The following is a 23,821-nucleotide window of genomic DNA, read 5'->3' as shown; positions in this document are numbered from 1 at the left end:
TTGTGGGGCCCGCTGCCACCCCAGAGCCCTACCTCCAAAGCACGCCCACAGCAGGGCCTGCCCACGCAGGGCCGCCCAGGCCTCGGCGTCTTGCTCAGCCGCACTCGTCTGAACGAGGAGCTGTCTTCGAAGAGCCCCCGGGGACGGCTTTCCTCCGAGTGAAATAATAAAAGTAATCCACGACGGGGCGGACCCCTAACAGAGCGGGGGTGGGCCGCCGGCGGGCGCTCGGGGTGGGGGGTCTGCAGGCGGGGCCCCACCCCAGGAGGAGCCCCAGCAACTTGGGGTGCGGGAGCCCTGAGCCGGGGCGCTTGGTCTCTCCGGCCACAAGCCCCCATGAGCGCAATCCCCACCTACTTGTAAACCTCAAAACTGCCTGCAAGGAAAAACCGTTGCTCCCCTCTGCCCGCCTGAGAGTCACCCAGCAGAGCGGGGGCGAGTGGCCGCGGAGAGCGTCGCCTGGGCGCTGGATGAGGCGCGGGAGCGAGGGGACGGCAGGGGCAGCTCCAAGAAGGCCACAGGCGCGGCCACAACCCGAACGGCCGCGGGACCGACCCTGGGGGCCGTGAGGGCTGGGCAGGGGGCTGTGGGGCTCCTCCGCCCTGACCGCCGCCCAGCCTCGACGCCCGTCCTGGACCCCAACCACCTGGGCTACGCCACAGCCTCCTGCCAACCGCCCCCGTGGGAAGGAGCTGTAGCCCCGACCCGGAGAATGAGCCCCCAGCAGGCAGCCTGCCCCCTCCCCTGCCCCCGCCGTGCCTCGCGCTGTCCCCGGGGGCAGGTCCGCCCGGGGGGGGGGGGGTTGGAACTCCCCAGATGCAAGCAGGCCCAGCCCAGGGAGCTAAGCGGAGCCTACGAAGGTCAACCAGGCCCCAGGGACTCACTTCCTCTTCTGTAAATCGAAGTGCCACGGGGCCTGTTCCCAGGATTTGGGGAAAGGGCAGCACCAAGGGGCCACCCAGCCCCAGCATGCATGGGAGGGCGTCAGCCAGGCCCTCAGGCTGACTGGACAGATCAGCAGACGGCCGCGGCCAAGGCACGGCCCCCCATCCCCGACAGCCCTCCCTGGGCCGGGCAAGGTCAGCCTGGGCCCTGCAGCTGTGTGAAGGCACAACCCGAAGCCTCCAGGAGATGTAGGGGCTGAGAACGACCTTGGCTGATGGGTGAGGCACTGGGCGAGGCCAGAGCAACTTCAATGGGAGCCTCCAGTCTGCGAAGGCCACGACCAAAGGGCAGAGCTTTGCCTGGGGGGTCGCACAGCAGGCCACGAGGGCTCTGCCCCTTCCGTGACCCTCTCAAGAGCCAGGGGTCTGCAGCACAGACCTCGGCACATGCAGGCCACCCTCAGGGCCCTAGCACTCCAGCGTGGAGACATGTCCTTCCCCGCTGGACAAATCCCAGTCATGCCTGGACAGAGGTGGGGCCTGGCACCTTCTGAGGACGCGCCAGCCCTGGGAGTCTGGAATATTATGGGCCAGGCGTCTCCACCCTGCAGTCCGATCTAACCCAGGGCACCCCCTCCTCCCTCCCCAGCCCTGTGGTCAGCCCCCGAGGGAGCTGAGGAGCTGTGCCCTGGCCCGCCCGGCCCTCCGGGTCCTGCTCTCACAGGCTCGTCCCAGCAGGCATGACTCAAAGGCGTGTGGCTGCATTAACAAGGGCCCTGGACGACTCGCTCCCCTTTGATGGAATCCAGGCCCCTGGTAACTACTGGTACAATCCCAGCGGCTGCACCTCAGTCCATAGGCCTGGGACAGGGAAGGGGGGGCCTCTGGGGGCCAGGCCGGCCCTCGCGCCTCTGGGTCTGCCGCCTTCTGGAGGCCCAGACCTGGTTTCTGAGCAGTGAAGGCACAGAGAACAGGGGGTGGTGATGTTGGGCCTCACAGAGCACCACACGCAGGCCCAGGACAGCCTGGGGGCCCAGGGTGGGACCTGCAGGGGAAGGAGGAGCAGGAGGCGAGACTGGCAGGGGAGTGTAGGCAAGTCTGAGTGGCCGGAAGAGAAGCCGGACAAACAGCAACTTCACCCCTCAGAAGATCCTCTTCCAGGAAGCCCGCCCTGATGCTCCCACGCTGGGCTTCGGCAGAACCTCTGCCTCCTGCTACTATAGGAACCAGTCCCTGTTCTGTGACACAAGACACAAGTTCCTGAAGCTGTGCCCATCCACCAGGCAGGGTCTCCCAAGGGCAGGAGTTTGCCAAGCCCCAGGCAACACGGGGAGCTCAGGATGCCCTGACATGGCCTGGGGGCGCGAGTGAGCGAGAGGGTGAGTCAGTGGGCCAGTGAATGCGTGAGCGAGTGCATGGGAACACAGGTCAGTGGGTACCTGGGTCGGTGGGGGCGTGGATCGGCAGGTATGTGGGTCAGTGGGTGTGGGGACGTGTGGAGTAGCGGGTCCGAGGGGGAGCAGGGGCGCGGGTGAGCGGGTGCGAGGAGGAGGAGGAGGAGGAGGAGGAGGAGGAGCAGGGGCGCGGGTGTGAGGAGGAGGAGCAGGGGCGCGGGTGAGCGGGTCCAAGGAGGAGCAGGGGCGTGGGTGAGCGGGTCCGAGGAGGAGCAGGGGCGTGGGTGAGCGGGTTCACGGAGAGGCGGGGTGCGGTGAGCCGATGAACGATGAAGGGTGTGCAGGTGAGCGAACGGATGAATGAATGAGAGAGTGGCTGGGGGATGGGCACCTCCGAGGCCCCCCAGGGAGTCATTTGCCTTTTTACAAACAAGAAACCCTCTTCCCAACCAGAAGGTGGTTTCTGGGGCAGTTGGCCTTGATGGCGAGGCCCTTACCTAGGGGAGGGTCTGGGGACTTTTCTGACACGCAGAGCGTTGGGCGTGGCCAACCCAGAGCTTCCTAACAGGGGAGCAGGCTGGTGGCCCCAGCCACGCCCCACCCACCCAGCACCCACCCCATGGGGAACTGCCACCCACAGGGGCCAAGAGCCCCCAGATCTGCACGCGGGGGCCCCAGAGGTGCAGGGCTGCCAAGAGGACCCAGACCGCTGACACCAGGGACCAAGGTCCCCATAGCCAGACCCCTCCTACCATGGCGGGCGTTTCTCGCAAACCCTGGGAACCTCACCCAGAGACGGAGGCTTCCTCCACCTGAGCCCTCCCGCTCTGGGGGCCCCGGGCAGCACCCCTCTGGTTCCGGACCTCTGCTGGGTGCCGGGCCTGACATCCCATGGGCCAGGCGTCCAGGCAGACAGCACAGAGGGGGCTCCAGGGGGGCTGCACTGGGGGTGGGGGCAGCTGTGAGTGCAGCGGGCCGTCCTGGCACCTGAAGGAAACCTCACCCCTCCCCCTCCCAGCCCCTCCCCAGGAGACCCCAGCTGTTCTTCCAAAGCCTCTACATTCAGGAATTTGGGAGGGGGTCCCCAGAAAGGTCCAAGCGACCAGTCATGGAGACATCTGGGAGGAGGACAGCCTGCGAGGTGGGAGCTGGAGGGCTCAGGAAGGGGCTGAGGGCTGGAGGGCTCACGAAATCCTCCAGAAAAAATGTAATTCTGGCCGCCCGCGCCACGTAGCCCGGCCTTCTCAGAATTCGGGTCGGGTCGGCACACCGAGCTCCTACCACAGCCGCGGCCACCATGCCTGAACGACCCGGCAGGCCCCGCTGAGGGATGCGGGTGAGGGGTGCGGGGCACCCAGCCTGAGCCCCACTCTGTGGCCCATGAGCGTGAACGAGGTCCTGGACACCCGGCCCCCATGCAACCACACTCCACCTCGCTTTCCCCACACTGGGGTGAGGAGCTCAGAGGTCATAGGAAGGCCTGAAGCCAGGCGGGGACCCGCAGGTGGTGCTCCAGGAACAAAGGGAACCCACACGCCCAGCCTCCACCCTGTTCTGCCTCCCCTTGGCAAACGCCGGGCTCCGACTCAGCCCAGGTCCACCTCCGTGGCCCCAGCAGCATGGACAGCACTCGACTCTGTCCCTTCCCATGCCACGCTGCCATCAAAGCTGTCTCCATACACACCCATGCCCGCTGGGTAAGGGGCAGGGCGTGGGCCGGGCTCAGCTCTGTCCCTAATGAGCCTGGCGAGGGGCAGAGGTGGGGAGCACAGAACACGCAGCCCGCGCCTGCCTGAGGCCCCCCCAGGGTGCGGTCTCTCAGGGACCCTAGACTAGCCCCTTCTCTGAGCCACGGCCTCCCCCACCACATCGGCGCTCCCATCCCACCCCGGCTTAAGGGTCCTGCGACCCCAGCGCGCAGGCGGTCTCTGACCCGAGTCCGGTGAAAGCTCTGGATGGCATTCCCCACCAGACACTCCCCCCGCCCCCCCTGGGCCCTTGACTCTTGTAGAAGCTGCTAGATTCAGGGCCGTCCAACAGGCTGGAAGTAATGGCAGCCGGCACCACGCACGCCTCCCGCCCCTTCGGGAAACTTGCCTCCCGCTGTCCCCAGCACTTGTTTCTATGGTAACTTCCCAAGGTCAGCAGCAGCCTTGCTCCCAGGGAGACAAAAGGCAGCCAGCACCTGCTTGGCAGGCTCAGGGTTACTAATGAGCCAGTGTGGCCCCCAGAACCGGGGACGGCCGGGGCCGGCCTTCCTTCCCAGAAGGCGGGAGATCCTCCGGCAGGTGGGAGCGAGGAGCGCGGCCACCGCGGACAGCCCTAGAGACGGAGGTGAACCCCGGAGGGTCCTTTACCGCTCTGCCCTGTCCCTGCCCTTCCCAGGGACCCCCAAGCCACGGGGCAGAGCCCCCGCCAGCCCCACACCCAGAGCGCTCACCAGCCCGAGACACAGCACCACTCACCCCCCAGGCAAACCCACAGCCCATGCTGATAAGGTGCCCGGCTTCCGCCGCCGCACATGATTCATGGACAAGTTTATCAGTGCCCGCCAGGGCTGCTAATGGGACAGTGACCCGCGGCTGGGCTTGCCATTACCGTTCATTACCACCATTATACCCTGTAAGCCGCAGGCCACCACGCAGGATGAGAGCTCGGCCTCCTATCTGCAGAACCCCAGAGCCCTGCCAGGAGGGGTGACGGTCCCCTGGGACAGCAGGCGGGGAAGAGAGCCCTGCTCCCACCGCACTTCCCTCCCCCGCTGCTGCGGGGCCTGCCGGGCCTGGGCTGCCCCAGCCCACATCCCCTGGACCTGGGGCCCCGGGGAGCCAAACCCGGGGCTCCGGTGCCGTGCACACACCAGCTCTTGGCCCGGACAGGACTACACGGCTCCTGGAGCTGATTCTAACCACAGCAACCGTGCCGGCCGCCAGCACCCTGCCGCCAGGAACACTCCAGGACCCTGCCCTCCAGGACACCCTCCCTAGCTCTCCCCAAAGTCCTCCATCACCCCACGACCCTCCCGCAAGCCCTGTCCCGCCCCCGTGCTCCCGGACTGAAATCTGCAGCCCCAGCCCACATGGGTCCAGCCCACACCCCAGGACACCCAGGGCTGAGCCTCCTCGGACATCAACTCGCCGCCCTTTGCCGTAACTCTGAAGAAAGCACTGTCTGACAGCAGAGTAAACTGAGGCACAGACGGGTTGTGAGACTTGCCCGCGGTCACCCAGCTCAGGAGGGGCAGGGACTCGATTCGCACCCTGTCTGTGGTGGCATCCCTCCCCCGGGCCGAGAGGTCTCCGCTGCCCGTGGCCGCTGACACGGTGCCCGGTGGCAGCGGTCCGCCCCCCCCCCCCCCCGCCCCACCGGGCAGCAGCCAGGCCGCCCTTCTCGCGGGGAAGGCCCGTAGGCCATAGGGGCCCGCAGCCGAGGTCCCCGCCCACAGCGCTCGTCCCGGCGGCCCGGAGCCAGACCCAGCCCCCCCCAGGAAGCCCCGGAGGACGTACCTAATGAAGAAGGAGGCTGCCGCTGACGGGCCCGGGGAGCCCCCCGCCGGGGGGCCCGGGGCCGGGGTGACCAGCGCCGTCGTGCAGGCCCCGCTGAGGCCCCACGTCTTCGACACTCCGTCGGAGCCCAGGCCGGGGACGCCATCCCGGACCGAGTCCGCCACTGCCACGGCAGCCACCGCCGCTTCAGCCTGGCGGGAAGGAGGGAGCCCGCTGAGGAACACACGCGTGCCGCGGAGCCCGAGCCGCGGGCCCCGGAGCCCCGGCAGGCGCCCCAGGGCCCCACGCTCACGCGACCTTCCGGCCAGCAGGGCCCGCGCAGCAGACAGGGACACGCACGCCCCCACCCAGGGCCAGACTTGCCGGCCCCTCCCACATCGGGTTCCAGAAACGCCGTGGGCCTAGCAGTCGGGACAGACGGACCAGGAGGCCCTCGCCCTCAGGGCCAGTCACCCGCAAGCGCCCAGAGGCACGAGCCGGGAAGAGGTCACAATACATATTCGTCACAGGCACTACCCGCCCCGTGTATGATAATGTACGACGTTCCCGTCGCCTGAAATGCTACTCTGGCATTTCCAACTAATTAGCTAAAATAAACTCTAGAAAGGGAGACAGCCCCATAACGAAGCAGAAATGTAACTGAATGATCCCTAAGTCGGCGCCGACAAACCCGAGGTCTGGCTACACCGTGTATTGCGTTCATGGGCGCTTGTTGGGCCCTGGACCCCCAGGCCAGACCCGGGCCCTGGCAGGGCGGGAGGGAAGCAGCCCGCCTCGGCCTGGTCACCCCCAGCCCCATCCTCTGGCCCTAGGCTCCCCTGCCCCACCTCCAAGACCCCCTGGGGAACCACACCTCGTCCCCAGGCCTCCGGGGCTCCACTCAGCCCCAGGAACTGTGGACAAGCACTGTCCTCTAGGCCCGCCGGGGAGGACCGGGGTCCCCATGCCGACCAGACATGGGCCTGCCTGGTGACCCTGAGGGTGAGGAGCCCAGGCAGCAGTCACATCTGGAGGGCCCAACGTCCTTGGGGGTCTCCCAAGTGACACGGCCAGAGCCCAGGGCGGGGCTGCAGGACAAGCCACCATTTCCCCAGGAGGGACATTCTGAAGGCGGTCCTGCCACCACGGCGGAGGGGCTCGCCCTGCCCGGCCCGCGGTCAGCACCAGCCTCCAAACCCCTCCTGGGACACAGTAAAACCGTGTCTGCAAAGGAAGGTCACAGAGAGCCCCATACTTTCAGCCGGAGGGAAGGCACACGACACCCTTCCCCAGCCCCCAGGGCTGCGGCCGCTCCCCGAGGGTTTCGAGGACAGGTCAGTAGCAGAGAAGGGTGAACCGGAAACAGCTCAGGCCCTCGCCCACCACACCCTGTCCCCTGCCTTGCCTCTGCCTAGAGGGCAGGAACTCCTATGCAGCCCTCAGAACCCAGCCCAGCCAGCCCTCTCCTTCCCCAGGCCACTCCCTGCACCTGCCTCAGGTGCCCTGTCCAGGCCTCTCTGGCCCACTGACCCCGCCTCGGCTTCCTTCCGTCTGTCTGGTGCTCCCTGCCCCCCACCCCCAGGAGTAATGGGGCCACGCTCGGCATCACGGCTTCCCATGCCGATGGCTTTCACGAGCGTCCTCCACGTCCTCTCGCACGTACCTGGTCTCCTCCACGTCCTTGCGCTAACACCCTGCCGGGCACACCGTAAGTGCCCCGTAAATGTGTCTCCCAGGAGCACCCAGCCTGGCGGGGACGCAGACACAGGACAGACCAAGCCCACAGCTGGGAGACGACCCTACACCTGAGGGAACTGGAGCTGCTGGAACAGAGGGGACACCAGCTCCCAGGGAACCTTCCAGAAGGAGGATAAGCCAGGCCTAGGCCCAGCCACCAAGAACCAGAAGCTGCTCCTCCTCCAGGCAGCTGCACGAGTAACGCAGGGCAGCCAGCCCCACGGACACCCCGATGGCCCGGCCGGCTGCCTGTCCTCCCGCTCCCGTCCCACACGCACACGCAACCCCCTGGCCTCAAACGTGGGCTCCTCTCGCACTAGAAGCACCTGCTCCCTGAGAAGGAGCGGACTCGAACGAGTGGGGTGGAGGGAAGGGACTGGGACGTTCTGCCACATCCAGGGTGACCTCAGAGTGGAGCTGGGTTCAGTGGATCGCCCACCCCGTGCCCACCCCGTGCCCACCCCGTCTCCATCCAGCCCCCGGGATGGCTCTGCCATGGTGCCCAGGCCCAGCAGCCCAGGCCAGGCCCGGTCACTCTATCCAGTGAGGCAACCTGGACAGCAGGGGACCAAAGCAGGGGTAGGGTCACAGAGGGGACAGAGCCACCGCACCATGGCCTCCCACTCCGTCCGCGCCCACAGAGCCCGGGCCAGCCCATCATCACATGCAGCCTGTCCGCCTCCAGCCAGAGTGCTCTGGCCCCAGCCGGCGAGGGCACAGGCCGCCCGCACTGACCTGTCTCGGGAGACCCGCACGCGCCTCGGCTCCACCATCCCACGAGCTGCCGAGACGCGGCTCCGGCCACCGGGACGGCCCCTGCCGATTCCTGCCAGAAGCAGAGCCGGGCGTGCCAAAGGAAGCCGGAGGGGGCGGGAGGGAGGGGGGCGGGAGGGACGACCACGACAGGAGGACAGAAGAGAGGGGGGTGCAGGGGAGGGGCGGGCGGGCAGCCGAACAAAACGAGATGGGGCAGCAGAGCAGCCACGAAAGAGAAGCATGAAGAGCGGAGAGCGTGAGGCAGGCCACGGCGTCCTGCGGGCCCCAGCGGAGGCACCCAACCGCAGCCAGCACCACCGGGCCGTGCCGGGGTTCCGCGGAGCACCATCGGGGAAGCACCAGCCTAACCCTGCTCAGGATCCATCTGGGCCCGGGCTCTGGCACGTGAAGGACGGCATTCGCCTGCCCCTCGGGACAAACACCTCACTGGGGGGCCATCTCAAGCCGGGCGGCGGGGACAGCCAAGGGGGGCGGGGGGCCAGGAACAGCGAGGACGGAGTCGTGCGGACGCTCTCGACCCAGCGTGGGGCACTGGCGGTTCACTGGGCAGTTCGCTGGGCAGACCCAGCTGCCTCTCAGAGCCCCGCCTGGTCACAGACAGGGCCTCAGGCCAAGGACGTCCTGACCCCAACAAGCGCCTTGTCCCACCCCCCACCTCCCGTCACAGAAGCAGTTTCCCCGCAGCACGTGGAGGAGGACGCCGTCGGGTCCAACGTCCATTCTACAGGTGAGTAAACTGAGGCCCAGAGGGAGGGTGCCAGCAATGGGCCAGATCAGAGAGACAGGCCAGAGCCCTCTACCTTCTGCCGCCCCAGACACATTCCTGAGGATGGGTGGACACCTACCCGAGACCCCGCCGGAGACGGCAGGGACGAGGGGAGGCAAACAGGCTGGTACAGGGGTCAGCAACACCCGCTCCCAGGCCCCCACCAAAATGACCTCACCTCCTGTCTGCACATCAAAGACATGTGCGGCACCTCCTCCAGGAAGCCCTCCAGCCTCCCTATCCAGGTCGGGCCTCCACTGCCCCACATCCACGGAGCATCGCTGGACACTGGGGAGGTGGAATGAGCCAAAAACGGCCAAGCTCTGTGCTCCCAGACGAGGGAGGTGGGCTTCAGTTTTGACTACAGCTGTGGCTAGCTCTCCAGATGGCCACGCCCCCGACCTGACCCCCCACAGGCCACGGGCAAGCTCCTCCCAGCCACAGCACCCAGAATGTTCCAGGCCCTCAGAGCCTTGGTTCCGTGCCTCCCCCCTCCAAAGACCATCCCTGCCGCAATCCGCCTCCTCCCCACACACTAAGTCGGACGGCTGCTGCCCGGCCCTCCCAGCTAGCCGGATCGGTGTCACACCCCGGGCTGCGGAGGGGCCGTCGGGAACACTCCCCGCACACCCTCCAGAAGCATTTCCTCGTGACAGTTGAACGTTCCAGAGCCACCTCTAGCAATCGATGCCCCGGTTCCGGGGAAATTACCTCATCTGAATCCTAAAGTTCTATTATGCGTCTAATAATCTCCCCACTGCTCGCCAGCACGGTTGTCCAACTATAAATCCATTCTCGCCCACCCCGAACGCAATCGATGTGGACGTAAAACAGAGAGCGAACCTTCAATGGCCACGTTTGACAACGTGCTGGCGGCCGGCGGGGCTGCCCGGCCAGAGGCCAGCGACACCCCGCTCCAGGGCCCAAGGAGGCAGAAAGCCCGCCCACGCCGGCTGCACAGACCCTACTTGCTCCCCCTGGCAGCTCCCGTCCCTCCTCTCCCTCCTGGGCACTCTCGCAGAGAAGGCCGACCGCCCTCTCTGCCCGGCACTGCAGGCCCCGGCAAGACAAGCATTCAGCTCCCTCCCCAGGTAAGGATGCCCCTGGCTACTGCCAGTGGCCACCACAGTCCCTACGGCACCCTACCACACCTCATGCTGGGCCCGCCATCTCTGATGCCTCCCACTGGGCCCAGCTCAATGTCACTTCCTCCAGGAAGCCACCCAGCTCTCCTGAGCTTCCCCCCCAACTCAGTGCTGCCCCCCAGCACATTCCTCCCGGGCAGCCCAGCTCTCAGGCCAGGAGGCACTGCGCACGCTTGGGGGGGCGCTGGCCGCCCTCTTCTGTCCTCGCCCCAGGACTCAACAAAGGAGGAGTCAGAAGCAGCCAGACCACACCCGGGGGCCATCTGCACACCAAGCGGAAGCTAGTTCAAGACCCGAAGTTCTTCCCTGAGCCCCTGTGCACCCCGTGCCCAAGCTGCCAAGGGCCAGAGAGGCCCCAAGGACAGAGTGCCCTGGAGGACCGGCCCCAGCAACGGGCTGCAGGATCCAGCTTCCAGCAAGAGCAAGATCTCCCCGAAGGCCGAGCTGGATGCGCTGATGTTGACCGGGCCCTGCACTTAGAAGGGCCAACGAGCCCAGGGGTGGGGACGGGGCAGGGTCTGTCCCGCTTCAGGACTGGATGGGACCTTACCCCAGCAGCTGGGGACCCTCCCTGTGCCCCCATCTGCCCAGCCCCATGGGGCACAGTGCCCATAGGGAAGGTCTACCCACCGCGCTGTTTCAGACACTCCCCGGGCAAGCCTGCGCAGCCGGCCCTGCCGTGACGGGGGAACGGACCAAGCGAAACTTGCTCTCCTACTCAGCCACAACCTCCGCCTCTGGCTCCACAGAGGAGGGCGACACCGGTGGAAGTCGGGGCGCTTCTCCATGTGTCCGCACACGCCATCGCAGCCTGGCCCGGGCCCCCGACCTCTCTTCCACCTTCCCTGCGCCCTGCCACAGGCCCTACCTCCTGATAAGGCCTCACACCTCCAGGGAGGCCTCAGGCTTCACACCTCTGGGCCTCCACACAGAGGGCGCCTTCTGCTTAGAAGGTCCTTCCTACTTGTTTGCCTGATGAGCCCCGTGCTGGGCCGTCAGTCTCAGTCCTCCGCTAAATGGGTGGGAACCGCCAAGGGCACAGAACCCCGGGAGAAGGTATCCCGAGGCTCGGGCAGAGCAGCCTTCCCGGGGCGGCCCCTGGCACAGTGAGCTCACGTATTACCCAAACCAGCTCCCTCCGGTGTCCCAGGAGAACCCCCCTCCCAACTCCCATCCTGGGTAGTTTCTGCTTGAGGAAAAACTGGGGGCACGGCAGACACTCGGAGAAACCGCCAGCAGCCCAGCCCTGTGACCGGTGGGCATGTGGCCGGCCTCAGCTCTGCCCTCCAAGACTGGCCGGCTTCATCCCAACCCACGCAGGTGACGCCGGCCCAGGGCTTTGCCAGAGGACACATGGCCCAAGTCCACGGCACCCACAGCACCCACTGGTGCCCAGAGCTGGTCCCACGGAGGCCGTGCCCCCCGGTGTGGGCAGCGATCTGGTGCACCCGAGAGGCTCTGTGGGGCCACTTTGCAGCCAACTGAAAAGAGGCGTCTCCTGAGAGGCCGCGGGAGCGGACACAGACCTCCCCCACCACCTGCACTCCGAGCTCTGCCCGCTGAGCCACAGCCTTGGGGGGCACCTGGCATGGCAGCCGCTGGGGATCCCCCATCACAAGGAGATGCTCCCCCTGCCACTCACCCTGAGAAGGAGGGTCCGACCCTGTCCCGGGAGCCCTGCCGCCAGCCCACGGCACCACACGTGCCCTCAGAAGCAGGGGTGGCCAACACCCGCCCTGGCCATGCCCGCGGGTGCCGCACGAAGGGAGGCCGCCGGGGGGCACGGGAGGACCCTGCCTGCAGGGACCCTGCCGGCCGGCTAGATGCGGCCTCCCACCATGTGCTCGGCTCCTTGACGCAGCGGGAGCCGCTGAGCCTGCGCAGCGTGGGCCATGCAGAGACGTGGACGGAACCCCCAGGAGGGAACCCAGAGGTCGGACCTCGCGGCCCGGTGGCCCCAGGAGGCCAGCCACCCACCCAGCCGCGCGGACTCACCAGGCAGGATGGCGGCAGGAAGCTGTTGACCCGCGAGACGCTCCACATGCCCTCCAGGCACTGCTGGGCCTGGATGGTGACCGTGCTCAGGGCTCCGCCCAGGCCGGCCGGGGCCACCGACACCTGGACGCTGGGCCCAGACGGCCAGGCCAGCCCCTTCCTCTTGTCCGGTCCCGCCCGGCCCGGCTGCCTCCCCGGCGGGCCCGCGGGCACGGACGCATCCCGCGGGCTGGTCCCAGCGCCGGGGCTGGAGGGCACGAGGCCCGGGCCTCCATGGGGGGCGTCGGGAGCGTCGCGGCTGGCGGGAGCCTGTAGCAGCCGCAGGGCCTCCCGCGTCAGCTGGGTCAGGTGCGTGGCGCAGACGTCACAGCGGCGCTCGGCCTCCGGGCGGCAGGCGGGCAGGACCCCGGGGGCCGGCAGCTTGTCGAGGAGCAGCGCAGAGAGGCAAGGGTCCTGGGGGAGGGAGCAAGGGACAAAGCGGTCAGCGCCCGGGCCCCGGGACCCTGCCCCTGGGGCCTCACCCTCCACGGCGGCACACCCTCCACCCTCCACCCTGGGCACAGCTGGAGCCGCTGCATCACCCCAACTGATGAATGGGCCCCCAACGGTTTCGTCTGCACGAGCCCAGCAGGGAAATAATTATCGGAGCTTCACAGGGAGGCCAGCGGCGCCCCTGATAGCTCCCGGCCTCCCCCCGCCCTCATTACCGCACTCGCCCTCGGCTAACGAGGCTTCGGCACGCCGCCCCCCAACCAAGAGCCAGGCCACCAGGAGCCCGGGCCAGGGGGTCGCAAAGCAGCCGGGAGGCCGGCAGAAGCAGCGCCAGACCACCCCCCACAGACTCGATGCGTGCAGTTGGCACCCCGGGGGCCTCCCCAACGAGAGCAATGTCTGTCCAGAGCCACGAGGGGCCCCCCGGCTCGCAGCCCTGCTCCAGACACGCAGGAAAGAGAACTGCGGTCCCACGCTCACCGCGCCCGCAGAAGTCACCGATGACACCGGGAGGGGTGAGGACGGACACACCGGGGCCAGCTGGCAAGGAGGCAGGAGGCTCTGTGCCCACCCCGCTCGACCACAGGCACGGACGTGGTCCCCGGGGCCCATGCGGCGTGGTGGCTGCCGCTGCAGCCCTGTTCCCCCCGCTGTGCACTGCACGAAGGGGACACATGGCTCTCCCTGTGAGCCTGATACCCAGAAAGGGCGAAGGACAGGAGCCAGGGCAGCCCAGAGCCTGGAGATCAGGGAGGGCTTCCTGGAAGAGGTGACACCTCTGGAAGGAAGAGGGAGAGAGAGCCAGTCCTCAGAAGGAACCTCACTGGAAAAACGTTATCAAGAGTCCTAGTCCCAGGGCTCATGCCCTGTCCCTCGACCACCCCACCAGGCTCTTCTCCCTGGGCGCCTCCCTGGGGCAGCCCCGTGGGGATCAGGCTCTAAGCCAAGGCCAGCCCCTCCACATCCTCCCTTCCCCTGAGAGGTAAGGCCCAGCCACAGGTGCCTGCACAGGGCAGCCCCTCGACAAAACACTGGCCCAGCCCAGCTGTGGCCATGACCACCCAGGACTTTCCCAGGGCTCTCCAGAGAACCAACCTCAAATGCGGGCCTATGTCTTCACTGTGGCCAGCTGGGCCACTCGGCTGGACCTCAAGCTGCCCCCTCCCTGACCCCAGCAGGGGCCCGCGACAACTTCCCAGGGCTGGAGCCTTCCCCTACCTCGCCCCAGGCCGCTCCCTACAGCTTCCCCCAACACACCCATTACTCAGAAGAGGAAACTGAGGCCACCATCCCACCAGGTGCATCTCATTCACCCCAGCCAGGCTCCCCAGGCCTGAACCGTGGCCCGCCCAACCCTGCGCACAGACACTGGGGACCAGCTATGGGGGGTGGCCTCGCTGAGAGCGGGCGCCGGCTCTGCCGTCCCTTCCGCAGGACCACCCGTGCTCCCTGGAAGCCCCTCTCGGCCTCAGACCACAGCTGTCCCCACGTACCCCAGGTAGATCAGTTCCCATGAAAGGGTGGCCCCTGGCCAGGCCTGCCACACCAGCCACCTGACTTGCGGGTCCCTCCGGAAGGCCTGGATTCTCTCCGGCGAGGTCCGGATTGCCGCACGTCCGGTGCCGATGAGCGGACACCCCGACCTGCCCCGCCGCCCAGCCTCCCTGCGGAGCTGGGGCGGTCCAGGGAAGCTCCACCGGAGCCCCCACCGGCGCTGGCACGTGGGGCCCCAGATGTAACCCAGACGCCGGTCCCCCAGCCACAGGCCGGGCTCACGCAGGGCCTGGCTCGTCCCATGTCACTCCCTTGCCTGTTTTCCAGGGCCCGGCTCTGGCTCTGATTACTCCGGCTTTTCCACTCAGCGGGAGGCCGCTAATGTGGCCGGGTGTGAGGGGAAGGCAGGCCTGCTAGAGCCATTAGCGACTTGAAAGGCAGCCCAGCCCCACCCAGCACCCCCCCACCCGCCGAGCCCCCCCCCGCCCTCCCCCCGCCCCCCCCACCCCAGACCCAGCTGCCCATTGTTCCAGTGCTTCTGCCTGGCCTGGGGACCTCAGGCCTCTGGGGGAGCCCCGTGGCACCCCCTACGTGGCCAGCACAGAGGAGGCAGGAAGGAAAGGCAGGGCAGGGGGTGGGGGAGCTCACTGACCTAAGCCGGCACCGGCCCCCCACCAGCACACGGGCCCGGGGGAGGGGGCGCTGGAGGCAAGGGACAGGAAGCCAGAGCAAACCCCGCTCCCAGCTGTGTCATCAGGAATTCAGATGGCAGCTGGCAGGGAGGCCCCAGGCCGGCCAGGGCCTCAGTCTCTGGGCATCGAAGCCCCAGGAGGGAACCGAGGAGGTCTGCTCCGGTGGGGGGCGGGGGGGAGCCCACACCAAACCCAGGTCCTGCTTCACAAGGCCCCAGGAGGCCCAGCCCAGACACACCTGGGGCCATCCCAGGCCAAAGCCCACCATGGGGCCACCCACCCCTTCCCCACCCTGGTAGCCAGGGGGCCCCCATCACTGGGGAAGGCCCAGCTGACCCCCCAGGGCCACAGGGGCCTCCTGCACATCCAGGGCAGGGGGCATGTCTAAAATCTTTGTCTCGTGTCATACACACGAGCCAGAGACACAGAGCCCTGCCCTCGGTGACCACACAGAGACCCCACCCGACCCTGAGGCCCTCAGACGGAGGCTGGGCCCGCTCGGGGCAGGGCAGGGCAAGGAGCACTCGCTGCTCAGATAAACTGGGAAGGCTGGCAGGGGCGGCCCCTCTCCTCTCCCAGACACGGGGGCCTCCAGGCAGCTCCCAGCGTCCACAGGCCCGAGTCCCAGAGAGGTTGCTGGCTCATTTTCAGGAATTCTGACCCCCGAGAACCCCAGCGGCCGCACTACTCGCCGCCCGCCCCTTCTGTGGCGCCCAGCACCTTCAGAAAGACAGCGATTACCCCACCGCAAAATATCACTTTTCATTTCCTCTCCACAGTCTAATTAAACAGATATTTTACTTGCATTTAGAAAATGTTTTTCTTAATTTGATTCAATTTAGCATCGCACACCACCCACCCATCATGCCGCTGGGGTTTTAGGGAGCCTCCCCCCCACAAAGGTAACGACTTGCCATGTTTCATCTCCTTTCCGGGTTCTCCAAGTTGCTTTAAGTAATCCTTCCATTTTCTCCTGCATCGGAGGCCCGGAGTGACTTCTCCAGGGATGAGCCGTTGGGAGAGGCTTCTCCCAGCCCAGGCCCAGCGGAGCCCACCCACAGGGCGGGACAGGAGCTGACCAGATCCCCACGCTGAGGCAAACATGGGAGGAAAGAAGGGGCTCTGCTCCCCGGTTGGGAGAAACCCCCAGACCTCAGAGCTACAAGACGACCCTCCCTGGGCCGGTCACCCTGTCTTTAGAAAGGGGGCCCGCTGGCAGACCCTCTAGGGGGACTCACAGACCCAGACACCACGCCTGGAGGAGCGCCCTAAGGCCTGGCGGTGCCCCTCCCTGGCCCCTCCCACCAGCCAGACACCTCAAGAAGGCCCCAACTGTCAGCCAGAGGCCCTGCCCACCCACGTCCACTGGGTGTGGCAGGAAGACCTGGGACCCCTGAGCCAGACCCTCCCCCATCTGCCAGCCGGAACCCTGGAGACCACTCCGGGCCCATAGGTCTGCAGTGCCGAAGGCCCCAGAGCAGCCGCCAGCTCCCTCCTCTGCCGGAAGCCAGGGTGGGGAGAGCGGGGGAGGGGTGCAGCCCGGCCCACCCAGCACAGACTGGCACCTGGCCCCGAGGCCCCGTGCCAGGCACCAGCCAGCTGGGCAGCTCAGGGCACACACTAGTTCATTGAGACCCCTCCCTTCAATGGTCTCCCCTGTCCTCCACCCAACGCCACGATGCCACACAAGCACGGTGGGGACCATGGGACCGTGGCAGCCGAAGGCAGGATCAGCAGGATGGCCTCGACTAGGGGCAGGGGACGGAGAGCCCAGCGTCCCAGGACCGTCGCCACTCAGAGGAGGCGCTCCACGCACTTCCGGGAGCCTGGGGCTCACGCAGACGTGGCTCTCAGTCCGAGTCCGCAGGTGTGGCTGCAGCCCCCAGGGACCTCATTCTCATCCAAGCAACGGGCGCTGCAGAGTCTCACCACTAGGGTGGGGCCCACGCTGTACCCTACAAGCCAGGCTGTGCCCAGGGCTCCCGATGCCACTCAGCAGGGCTCGGAACCCCAGGGAGGCTGGACGCTGACCTGGGCGGCCGGGCGAGCAAAGGGCAGGTACAGATGCGGGATGGACCCCACCCCTGAGCCGGCCCCTCACGCTCTCCTGCTGGGAACCTTGGCACACAGCCCCTGGCTGCAGCTGTTGAATCAAAGCGCGCCCCCCGACACTCCAGGCCCCAACCTCTGCTCCAGGGCTGGAGTCTGACTCCCCTCCACCACACCCTGACCCTTGACCCCATCCTGGTTTCCCCTCTGTGTCTACCTGGCACCCCGGGACAGTCTCCATGCATGCTCCAGCCACCCCCATCTTGGAGCTCTTCGTATTCTCCCCTCCGGGGACCTCCACCCCATCTCTGTGGGTGTAATTCTAACGGAGATCAAATGCCACCTCCTCCAGGAGGCCCTCCAAGATGCCCCACTGCAGAGCCCTCTCTCCCAGGCCCACAGCACTTCAGTTATCCCCACAAGCCCTGGAGGGAGAGCAGCCAGGGTGAGTGGCCTTGGGCACTGTGGGCACCTCCCGCCTGCTATTCCCTCCCTCACCACGTAGGGTGGACGGGCTCAGTGTGCTTTGCTCAGAGGCCTGCAGCCCTCCCCTCGGCCCAGCTCCCTGCCCCCTCTCCGAAGCACGGCCCCACCGGCCAGGTACCCTGGGTGTCCACCCTGAGGCTCCTCTCCCCACCAGGCCTCAGGGGCATTCGGAGAGATGAGGGGTCCCCCTCCCCATGGGGGCAGCCCCTCCCACAGCACAAACCCAGCCGACCCTCCTCACCGATGCCCCAGTGGAGAAGATAGACACGAGGCAGAACGGGTCCCACCGTCATCTCGGGATCCAGCATCCAGACACACCTCCACCAGGCACCCCCAGGCCTCCAGCCGGGCCACTGTGCGAGCTGGATCAGAGCCAGGGCCCAGGGGCCACAGACCCATATCCACACACACCCACGCCACTGGGAACCACGTCACTACCCCTGAGCCTGAGCCTGAGCCTGAGGCCCTCGGATCAGTGAGCTTGGGGAACAAGGCTGGGGATCAAAGTGTGGAAGGTTTGAGAAGGAAGGGGGCCCAGGGAAGGGGACCCCAGGGATGAGATCAGGAGACCCATGGCCACATTAAGCCCAACCACCAAACAAGCCACACAGAAATGGCTTCCAGACAATCCCTTGTGTTTTAGACAGGCCAAGTCTGTGCGGCTGGGCTGTGTGGCCTTGCGCTGTAGCTGTGAAGGGGGACGGTGACTTTTAGGGACAGGCCGACCCTGCAGCCCCAGCCCCAGCAGGGTATGGGGCAGGGCCCACGACTGGCAGGTTCCACCTGGAAACAGGCAGCGGCGCAGGCCAGCATCCATCACACAGGGTCGGAGGGGAACGCAGAGCCCCTGGCCCTGGGCCACGTGGGACCATAAATCTGCCAGCCCCAGGCGCCCGGCAGAGCCCACCCACCCCTGCCCCAGCCCAGCCGCAAGAGCTGAAGCCTGGGTGCCGCCGCGGGTGGGGGGTTCGGTCCAAGACCAGACCAGATGAGGCCAAGAAGCCCCTCCCACGGAGGGCCCAGGACCCTGCACATAGCCCCATGGGGGTCCCCCAGCCACAAAACGTGACACCAAAAGTGAAACTCCCCCCTTTTAACCCAGGGGGAGCAAGGGACTCGGCCCTCCCTGACCCTGCGCCTCTCCGCGGAGAGGCAGCGAGGCCGGTCACCACCGCACACACCCCTGGCTCAGCCCTACCTCCGAGTGCACCCAGAGCCCCTCAAGCAAACTCCCTCCCATGAGGCACGAGGGCTGGGGCTGAAGGGCCCACACCCGGCCCGCTCCTCCACCCTGCCCAGGCTTGGGCCCCTGCAGTGGCCTGGGAGCCTCCGAGCCCCACAGACGGATCCCTTCCCAGCTGAGTCATCCAAGCCCCCTGCCAGTTGGGAGACCGCCCAGCCAGCAGCCCCAGGGAGCTCCCGCCCCTCGCACACCTCCCCGGCTGCTCCTGGGCACACTGCCCATGCCAAGGTCCCGGTCTGTGGAGCCCCAAGGCCGACAGGGCAGCCCTGGCTCAGAGGTCGTCCCAGAAACCGGCAGAGCTCAGGCCAGGCTCGAAACAGTGCACAGAACAGGGGTTCAGGAACCCAGAGCAGGTAGCAAGTGTCCCCCACCAGCCAGGCTCCGCCCCTGCTCTCCCAGGACCACAGGCCAGTCGGGACAGCAGACCAGGACCCCACTCTTGCATGTCAGTGCAAGCAGAGCTGGAGGCCGTGGACATAGCCCGGAAGGCTTCCTGGAGGGGGGAGTGACGGGGGAATGCTGAGCTGGCAGAAGTGCCGCCCCCTCCCCCGGAACCAAACCGCAGAGACAAGCAGGAGGGTCTCCAGGACACCAGCCGCAGGAGCCTGGTTAGGTTAGGACGGGAGCCGGTGCCCCTCCCCAGGAGCCTTCAGACTTGGGGTCGAGCTCAGTGCAAAACCTGGGGGCCGCACGAACAGTCAGGGACCAGCTGCAGTGGTCCTGGAGCCCACGGGGGCTAAGACGAGGAGACCCCCTGCCAGGGTGAGTAAGAGTCTGCAAGGGCTAAATGAGAATTGCTCCCTTTCCCCCCTCAGGGGCGCTAATCCGTTCAGCAGCAGTAACAATGCGGCGGCCGTCATGGGTCTCTGGGAGAGCCACCACCTTCGCATGACCCGTCTGATGGCGGCTGGAACAGGTCCCCAAGCAGGATCCGGGCCCCCACTACACCAAGGAGGGTAAGGGTCGCCATCCTCCACGGGGGCTGTCACCCGGGGTGGGGGAGGGGAACGCAGGAATCCAGCCAGGGAGCGGTGGGTGTGAAATCCGCAGAGGTGAGGGAGGGAAAGCCTGGTCACTTAGTCACTCAACAAACGTCTCCGGGTTACCTGGACCCCATGCCTGCCCTGACAGAGCTCCCGGCCTCGGGGTAGCACAGAGGGCACAGAAGCCACACAGTGGCCAAGGGGTGTAGAAGGAGCTGAGAAAGGACCAGGTCAGGGGGCAGCAGTGGCGGCCGCCCCGAGACGAGGGAAGGGGAAGCTCACGGGGTAGGCGGGGGCTCGTGACCACGGAGAAGCGGCGGGAGCCGTGTACGGAGTGAAGCCCGCCAGCACGTCTGAGTGTCCCCACCACGGTCAGCCGCGTGGGCGCCGGTATCAGGGATGCTGGAGACTGGGGTGGGGGTCTGCCCACAGAGCGTGGACAGGACGAGGGCCGGGGGTCTGCAAAAGCAGCATCTGTGACAGGCCACGGGGGGGGGGGCAGATGGGGTCTTCATGCAGGGGTGACCCCGGGTGCAAGGGTGCGCCTCCCGCTGAGCCTCGGCCGAGAGGGCCAGGCCAGGCCAGGCTAGCAGGACTGGGACTGGCCAGAGACCCCTTCCTAATGGGTCCACAGTTCAGCAAGGCCCCTCTGGGGGCCCTGAGGGTGGGAGCTGGGGCTGGGCGGGCATCGGGCACCGGACTGGAAGGGACGCTGACAGGGTCTGCAGGAACCTGGTGACCAGTTCACCTTAACGGGGGAGGACACAGAATGGGCAAGGCCAGGGCCTGGGGCTCTCGGGGAATGAGAAGGACAGAGGGGCCGGTGCTAAGCTGGGGGGCGCTCAGGTGTGCGGAAGAGGGAGGCTTTGGGCCCTTCACGGGAGGCGTCGGGAGCCCCCAGCCGACTTCTCAGAGGCAGGGCCCCCTGGGAGGGGGCGCAGGGAGCTCAGGGCAGGGAACTGGCAGGGTGGTCTGGGGACGCTGGGGGTCCGGGGAGGAGAGGGGCGTCTGTAGCAAGGCCCACAGCGGGCAGGGCCCCGGGGAGGCTGCGGAACAGTCCAGAGGCCATGGCTCCAGGCCATGGAAGGGTCCTGAAGGGTCACCTGAACACAAGGCCTGAGAACCTGGTAAGAGAAGAGGAGGGCGCGCTGGGGCGGGGTGGGGACGGATCAGCGGGGGCTGTCCAGCCTGAAGACCCCCGTCTGGGTGTCTCTCCACACCAGGCCCGCTGCCCTCCCAGGCTACAGCTGGGCAGGCAGAGCACGTTCCCTGCCCATGACCCCCAGCAGCATCAGCGCACAGTGCTATCCACTCCCCACAGAAGACCTTCCTCGTTGGGGACCACGGTCACCCTCGCTTCTCCCATGGGGAAACTGAGGCAGGCACAGATTGAAGAGAGGACAGAGGCAAGGGAGAGGCAGGCCACCTAAAGCCTGCACAGGGTTCCAACTGCCCCCCCTAGACCCCAGGGGGGCCAAGACCCAGGCAGAGAATGACCCTTGAGCCCACACCCCAGCAAAGCAGTGAGGGCTGGGCTGTGCGAGCCGCCATGTGCGAGCGTTGCTCTAGCTGCCCATGAAATGGGTACAAACATGGTCCCGGGGCTCAACAAACCTGCCCCCGGTCCAGAGCAGACAGATGTCTGCCAGTAAGGAGGGAGGGCAAGGAGCCAGCTGGGCGGAGCCCTGGCCGGGACTCCAGGGACACACGATGGGGTGACCCGGGGCTGGCTAACATCCACTGTCCCTCTACCCTCGCAAGCCTCCCTCTCCACCTGAGAGCAAGCCGGAACCCCCGAGGGGAGCGCCTCCAATCGCCAGGCTGGGGTCTGGCTCCAGTCCGGCCACGGGAGCCCAGCGAGGCCCCCCACCCGGAGTCTGAAGTGCCCTACGAAGTTCATCTCTGCATGATGAACACCAAGAAAGGGCCCCTGTGGAAAATCCTAGAACGCCAACTCCGTGCTCCAGTGCCGTGCTGGCCTCAGAACAGAGCCTAGGGCTCCTGGACACGAGCCAGACTCAAAGGAGCACCGGGCTCAGCCCAAGCCGGTCACACACAGGTCCCCCCCAGCTACCTCCCTAACCAAAGGCAGAAGCGGGTCCCTGCACACGTCCCAGAGCACACCTCGGAGCCCTCCCTGAAGGAAGTTCTGGGGCAGGCGGGCCAGGCCCCAGGCTGAGAGTCAGCCAGGATGCCGGGGAAAGCCTGGGCTGCCCAGGCCAATGACACCGAACAAGGTCCCAGGGTCTCAGGCCCAAACCCCCATGTCCCTTGGCTTGGGTGGCTCAGCCTTAGGGCCTCGAGCCCCGCAAGACCTGCTTCCACCCTCACAGGGAAAACAAGGACTAATGCTTGGGCAAAGCACCCTCCAGGTTGGATCCCACTCCCAGGAGGGCCCCAGAAGGCTACACCCATCTGACAAAGGAGGAAACACAGCAGGGGAGGGGCTGCAGACCAGGAACAAAGCACGGGACCCCGTCTGCTGGGTGAGCATGCTGCTGGGTACCAGGGGCAGCCAGGAAATGGGGTGAGCCCCCACCTGGCACCGAGGGGTACTGCCAAACTCAGAATAGGCTCGGGCAGGTGCAGGTGTGAGGTGAGCACTCTGGGTGGTCAGGAGGCTTCCCTGATCCGCGTGGGCGGGAGACCACAGAGCCCCGCCCCCGCCCCCATGAGGGGCTCTCCCCACCAGGACCCCACCCCCTCACCCCCCACCCGCAACCAGCTGGCCTCGCGCCCAGCACCGCGCCCAGCACCACTCGCAGAACCCAGCTCAGTCCCTGAAGCCCCTCCTCTCCCAGGCCTGTTTCCCCTAACGGGTAATAAGGTGGCCCGGGGAGCTCCGACAGGCCCCCAGGAAGTCCGTCCCACACCTCCCTCTCATGGGAGCCTGCGGGTCCTCTGCTGCCTTTCAACCAGATTCAGGCCACCTGGGGGCACAGAGCTTGGGAAGGCTGCACCCCACTCCGAACGGCAGATCTGGAGGGTGCAGCCCCCTCCCCCACCCGGGGCGGGCCACAGGTCCCCCCTCCAGGCCGCAGAAACCAGACTCGCCTCCCTTCCCCGCCCCAGCCCAAGACAGGAACACCCTGGGACCCCCTGGAACCCTGGCTCTCGCCCCCATCCCGGCGGCGCCGCTGGGAGAACTATATTTAGCTTCAACGGGGATGATGCAGACTTCCCAAGAAAGCTTTCAAAACGACCGAAGGTGCGGCGGGAAGGGCTTCCGCCGGAGACCCCCACCTTCCCAGGCTTTGCAAACTTCCAGGCCTCATTGTTCCTCGAACAATGGTCCCAGCTCCTTCCAAGACCAGGGCAAGCCCATTGGCTGGAGAGTCTGGCAGAGCCCCCTTCACCGGCAAACACCTAGGCTGTTGGGGCCCAGCCCCTCCGTTCCCAAATGGGTGGCCGCCGCCTAAGGTGGCAAAGCCCCAGGCTGTGTCCCACGCACAATTCTTATTCATGACCCAGGGAAAGGGGGAAGGCAGGGCCCCCCTCACAGCAGCAGGCCCACCCTCTGGTCCTCCAAGCCCTCTGGCCCCAGGTGTGCAATTTCCAGACACCTGGCTGGGGGCCCAGGAGCCCCAAGGGCAACAGCGCACGGAGTAACCTCTTGCTGCTGGCGGGGCAGGAGCTGTCCCGCCCAGGGCGGAGTCCGCGCCATCCCCCTCTCCCTCCCCCCCCCCCAGACACAGACTGGGATTCCAGCTGTGGGACATCTGTGGCTCCGGGGAGAAACGCCCGCCCAGCCCCCCTCCGATCCCACCGCGGAGCCTCCTAGAACTGCTGCGGCTCACGCACGGCGCGTCACAGAAGGGGAAACCGAGGCCCAGGGAGCAGAAGAACCGGCCGAAAAACGCTCGGTGGACCGTCGCCTCCCTCCGGGACCCTGGGTCTCCCAAATGGCAGCCCGGGAGAAGATGGCCCGAGGAAGGTCCACTTACCCGGTGGGGCGTCCCGGGCCCGCTGACCAGCTTCCACGCCTGTCGCTTGAGCTCGGCGAGCTTCGTGTGGCAGTGGCGGCACCAGCCGCCTCCGCCCGCCGAGTGGCCCTGCTCGGCGCCCGCACCGGCGCCCTCGGGCGCAGGGCGGCTGCCGCACGGGTCCTGCTCGGGCCCGTCGGGCAGCCTCTTGCGGGGGGACACCTCCAGCAGCTGCAGCGGCTCGCGGGCCGGGCCGCCCTCGGCCACCTGCGGGGG

At 67.0% G+C, this 23,821-nt stretch overlaps 1 protein-coding gene across 2 annotated transcripts in view; it reads right to left on the bottom strand.

The window, feature by feature from the left end:
• The window catches only part of KIF26A (kinesin family member 26A), a gene marked incomplete at its 5' end in the record, with an annotated part of 38,226 nt that overhangs the window by 14,030 nt on the left and 375 nt on the right, over nt 1-23,821 (bottom strand). For both annotated transcript variants that reach the window (XM_080808455.1, XM_080808456.1), the window contains 3 exons: nt 5,785-5,975; nt 12,184-12,636; nt 23,567-23,812. In XM_080808455.1, the coding sequence (XP_080664581.1) occupies nt 5,785-5,975; nt 12,184-12,636; nt 23,567-23,812 (890 nt within the window). The remainder of the gene's footprint in view (nt 1-5,784; nt 5,976-12,183; nt 12,637-23,566; nt 23,813-23,821) is intronic.

Source organism: Martes martes, assembly GCF_963455335.1.
Source record: "Martes martes genome assembly, chromosome: 7".
NCBI lineage: Eukaryota > Metazoa > Chordata > Mammalia > Carnivora > Mustelidae > Martes > Martes martes.
The sequence above is the reverse complement of the archived record's forward strand: the minus strand, read 5'-3'. Positions and strand labels throughout refer to the sequence as shown.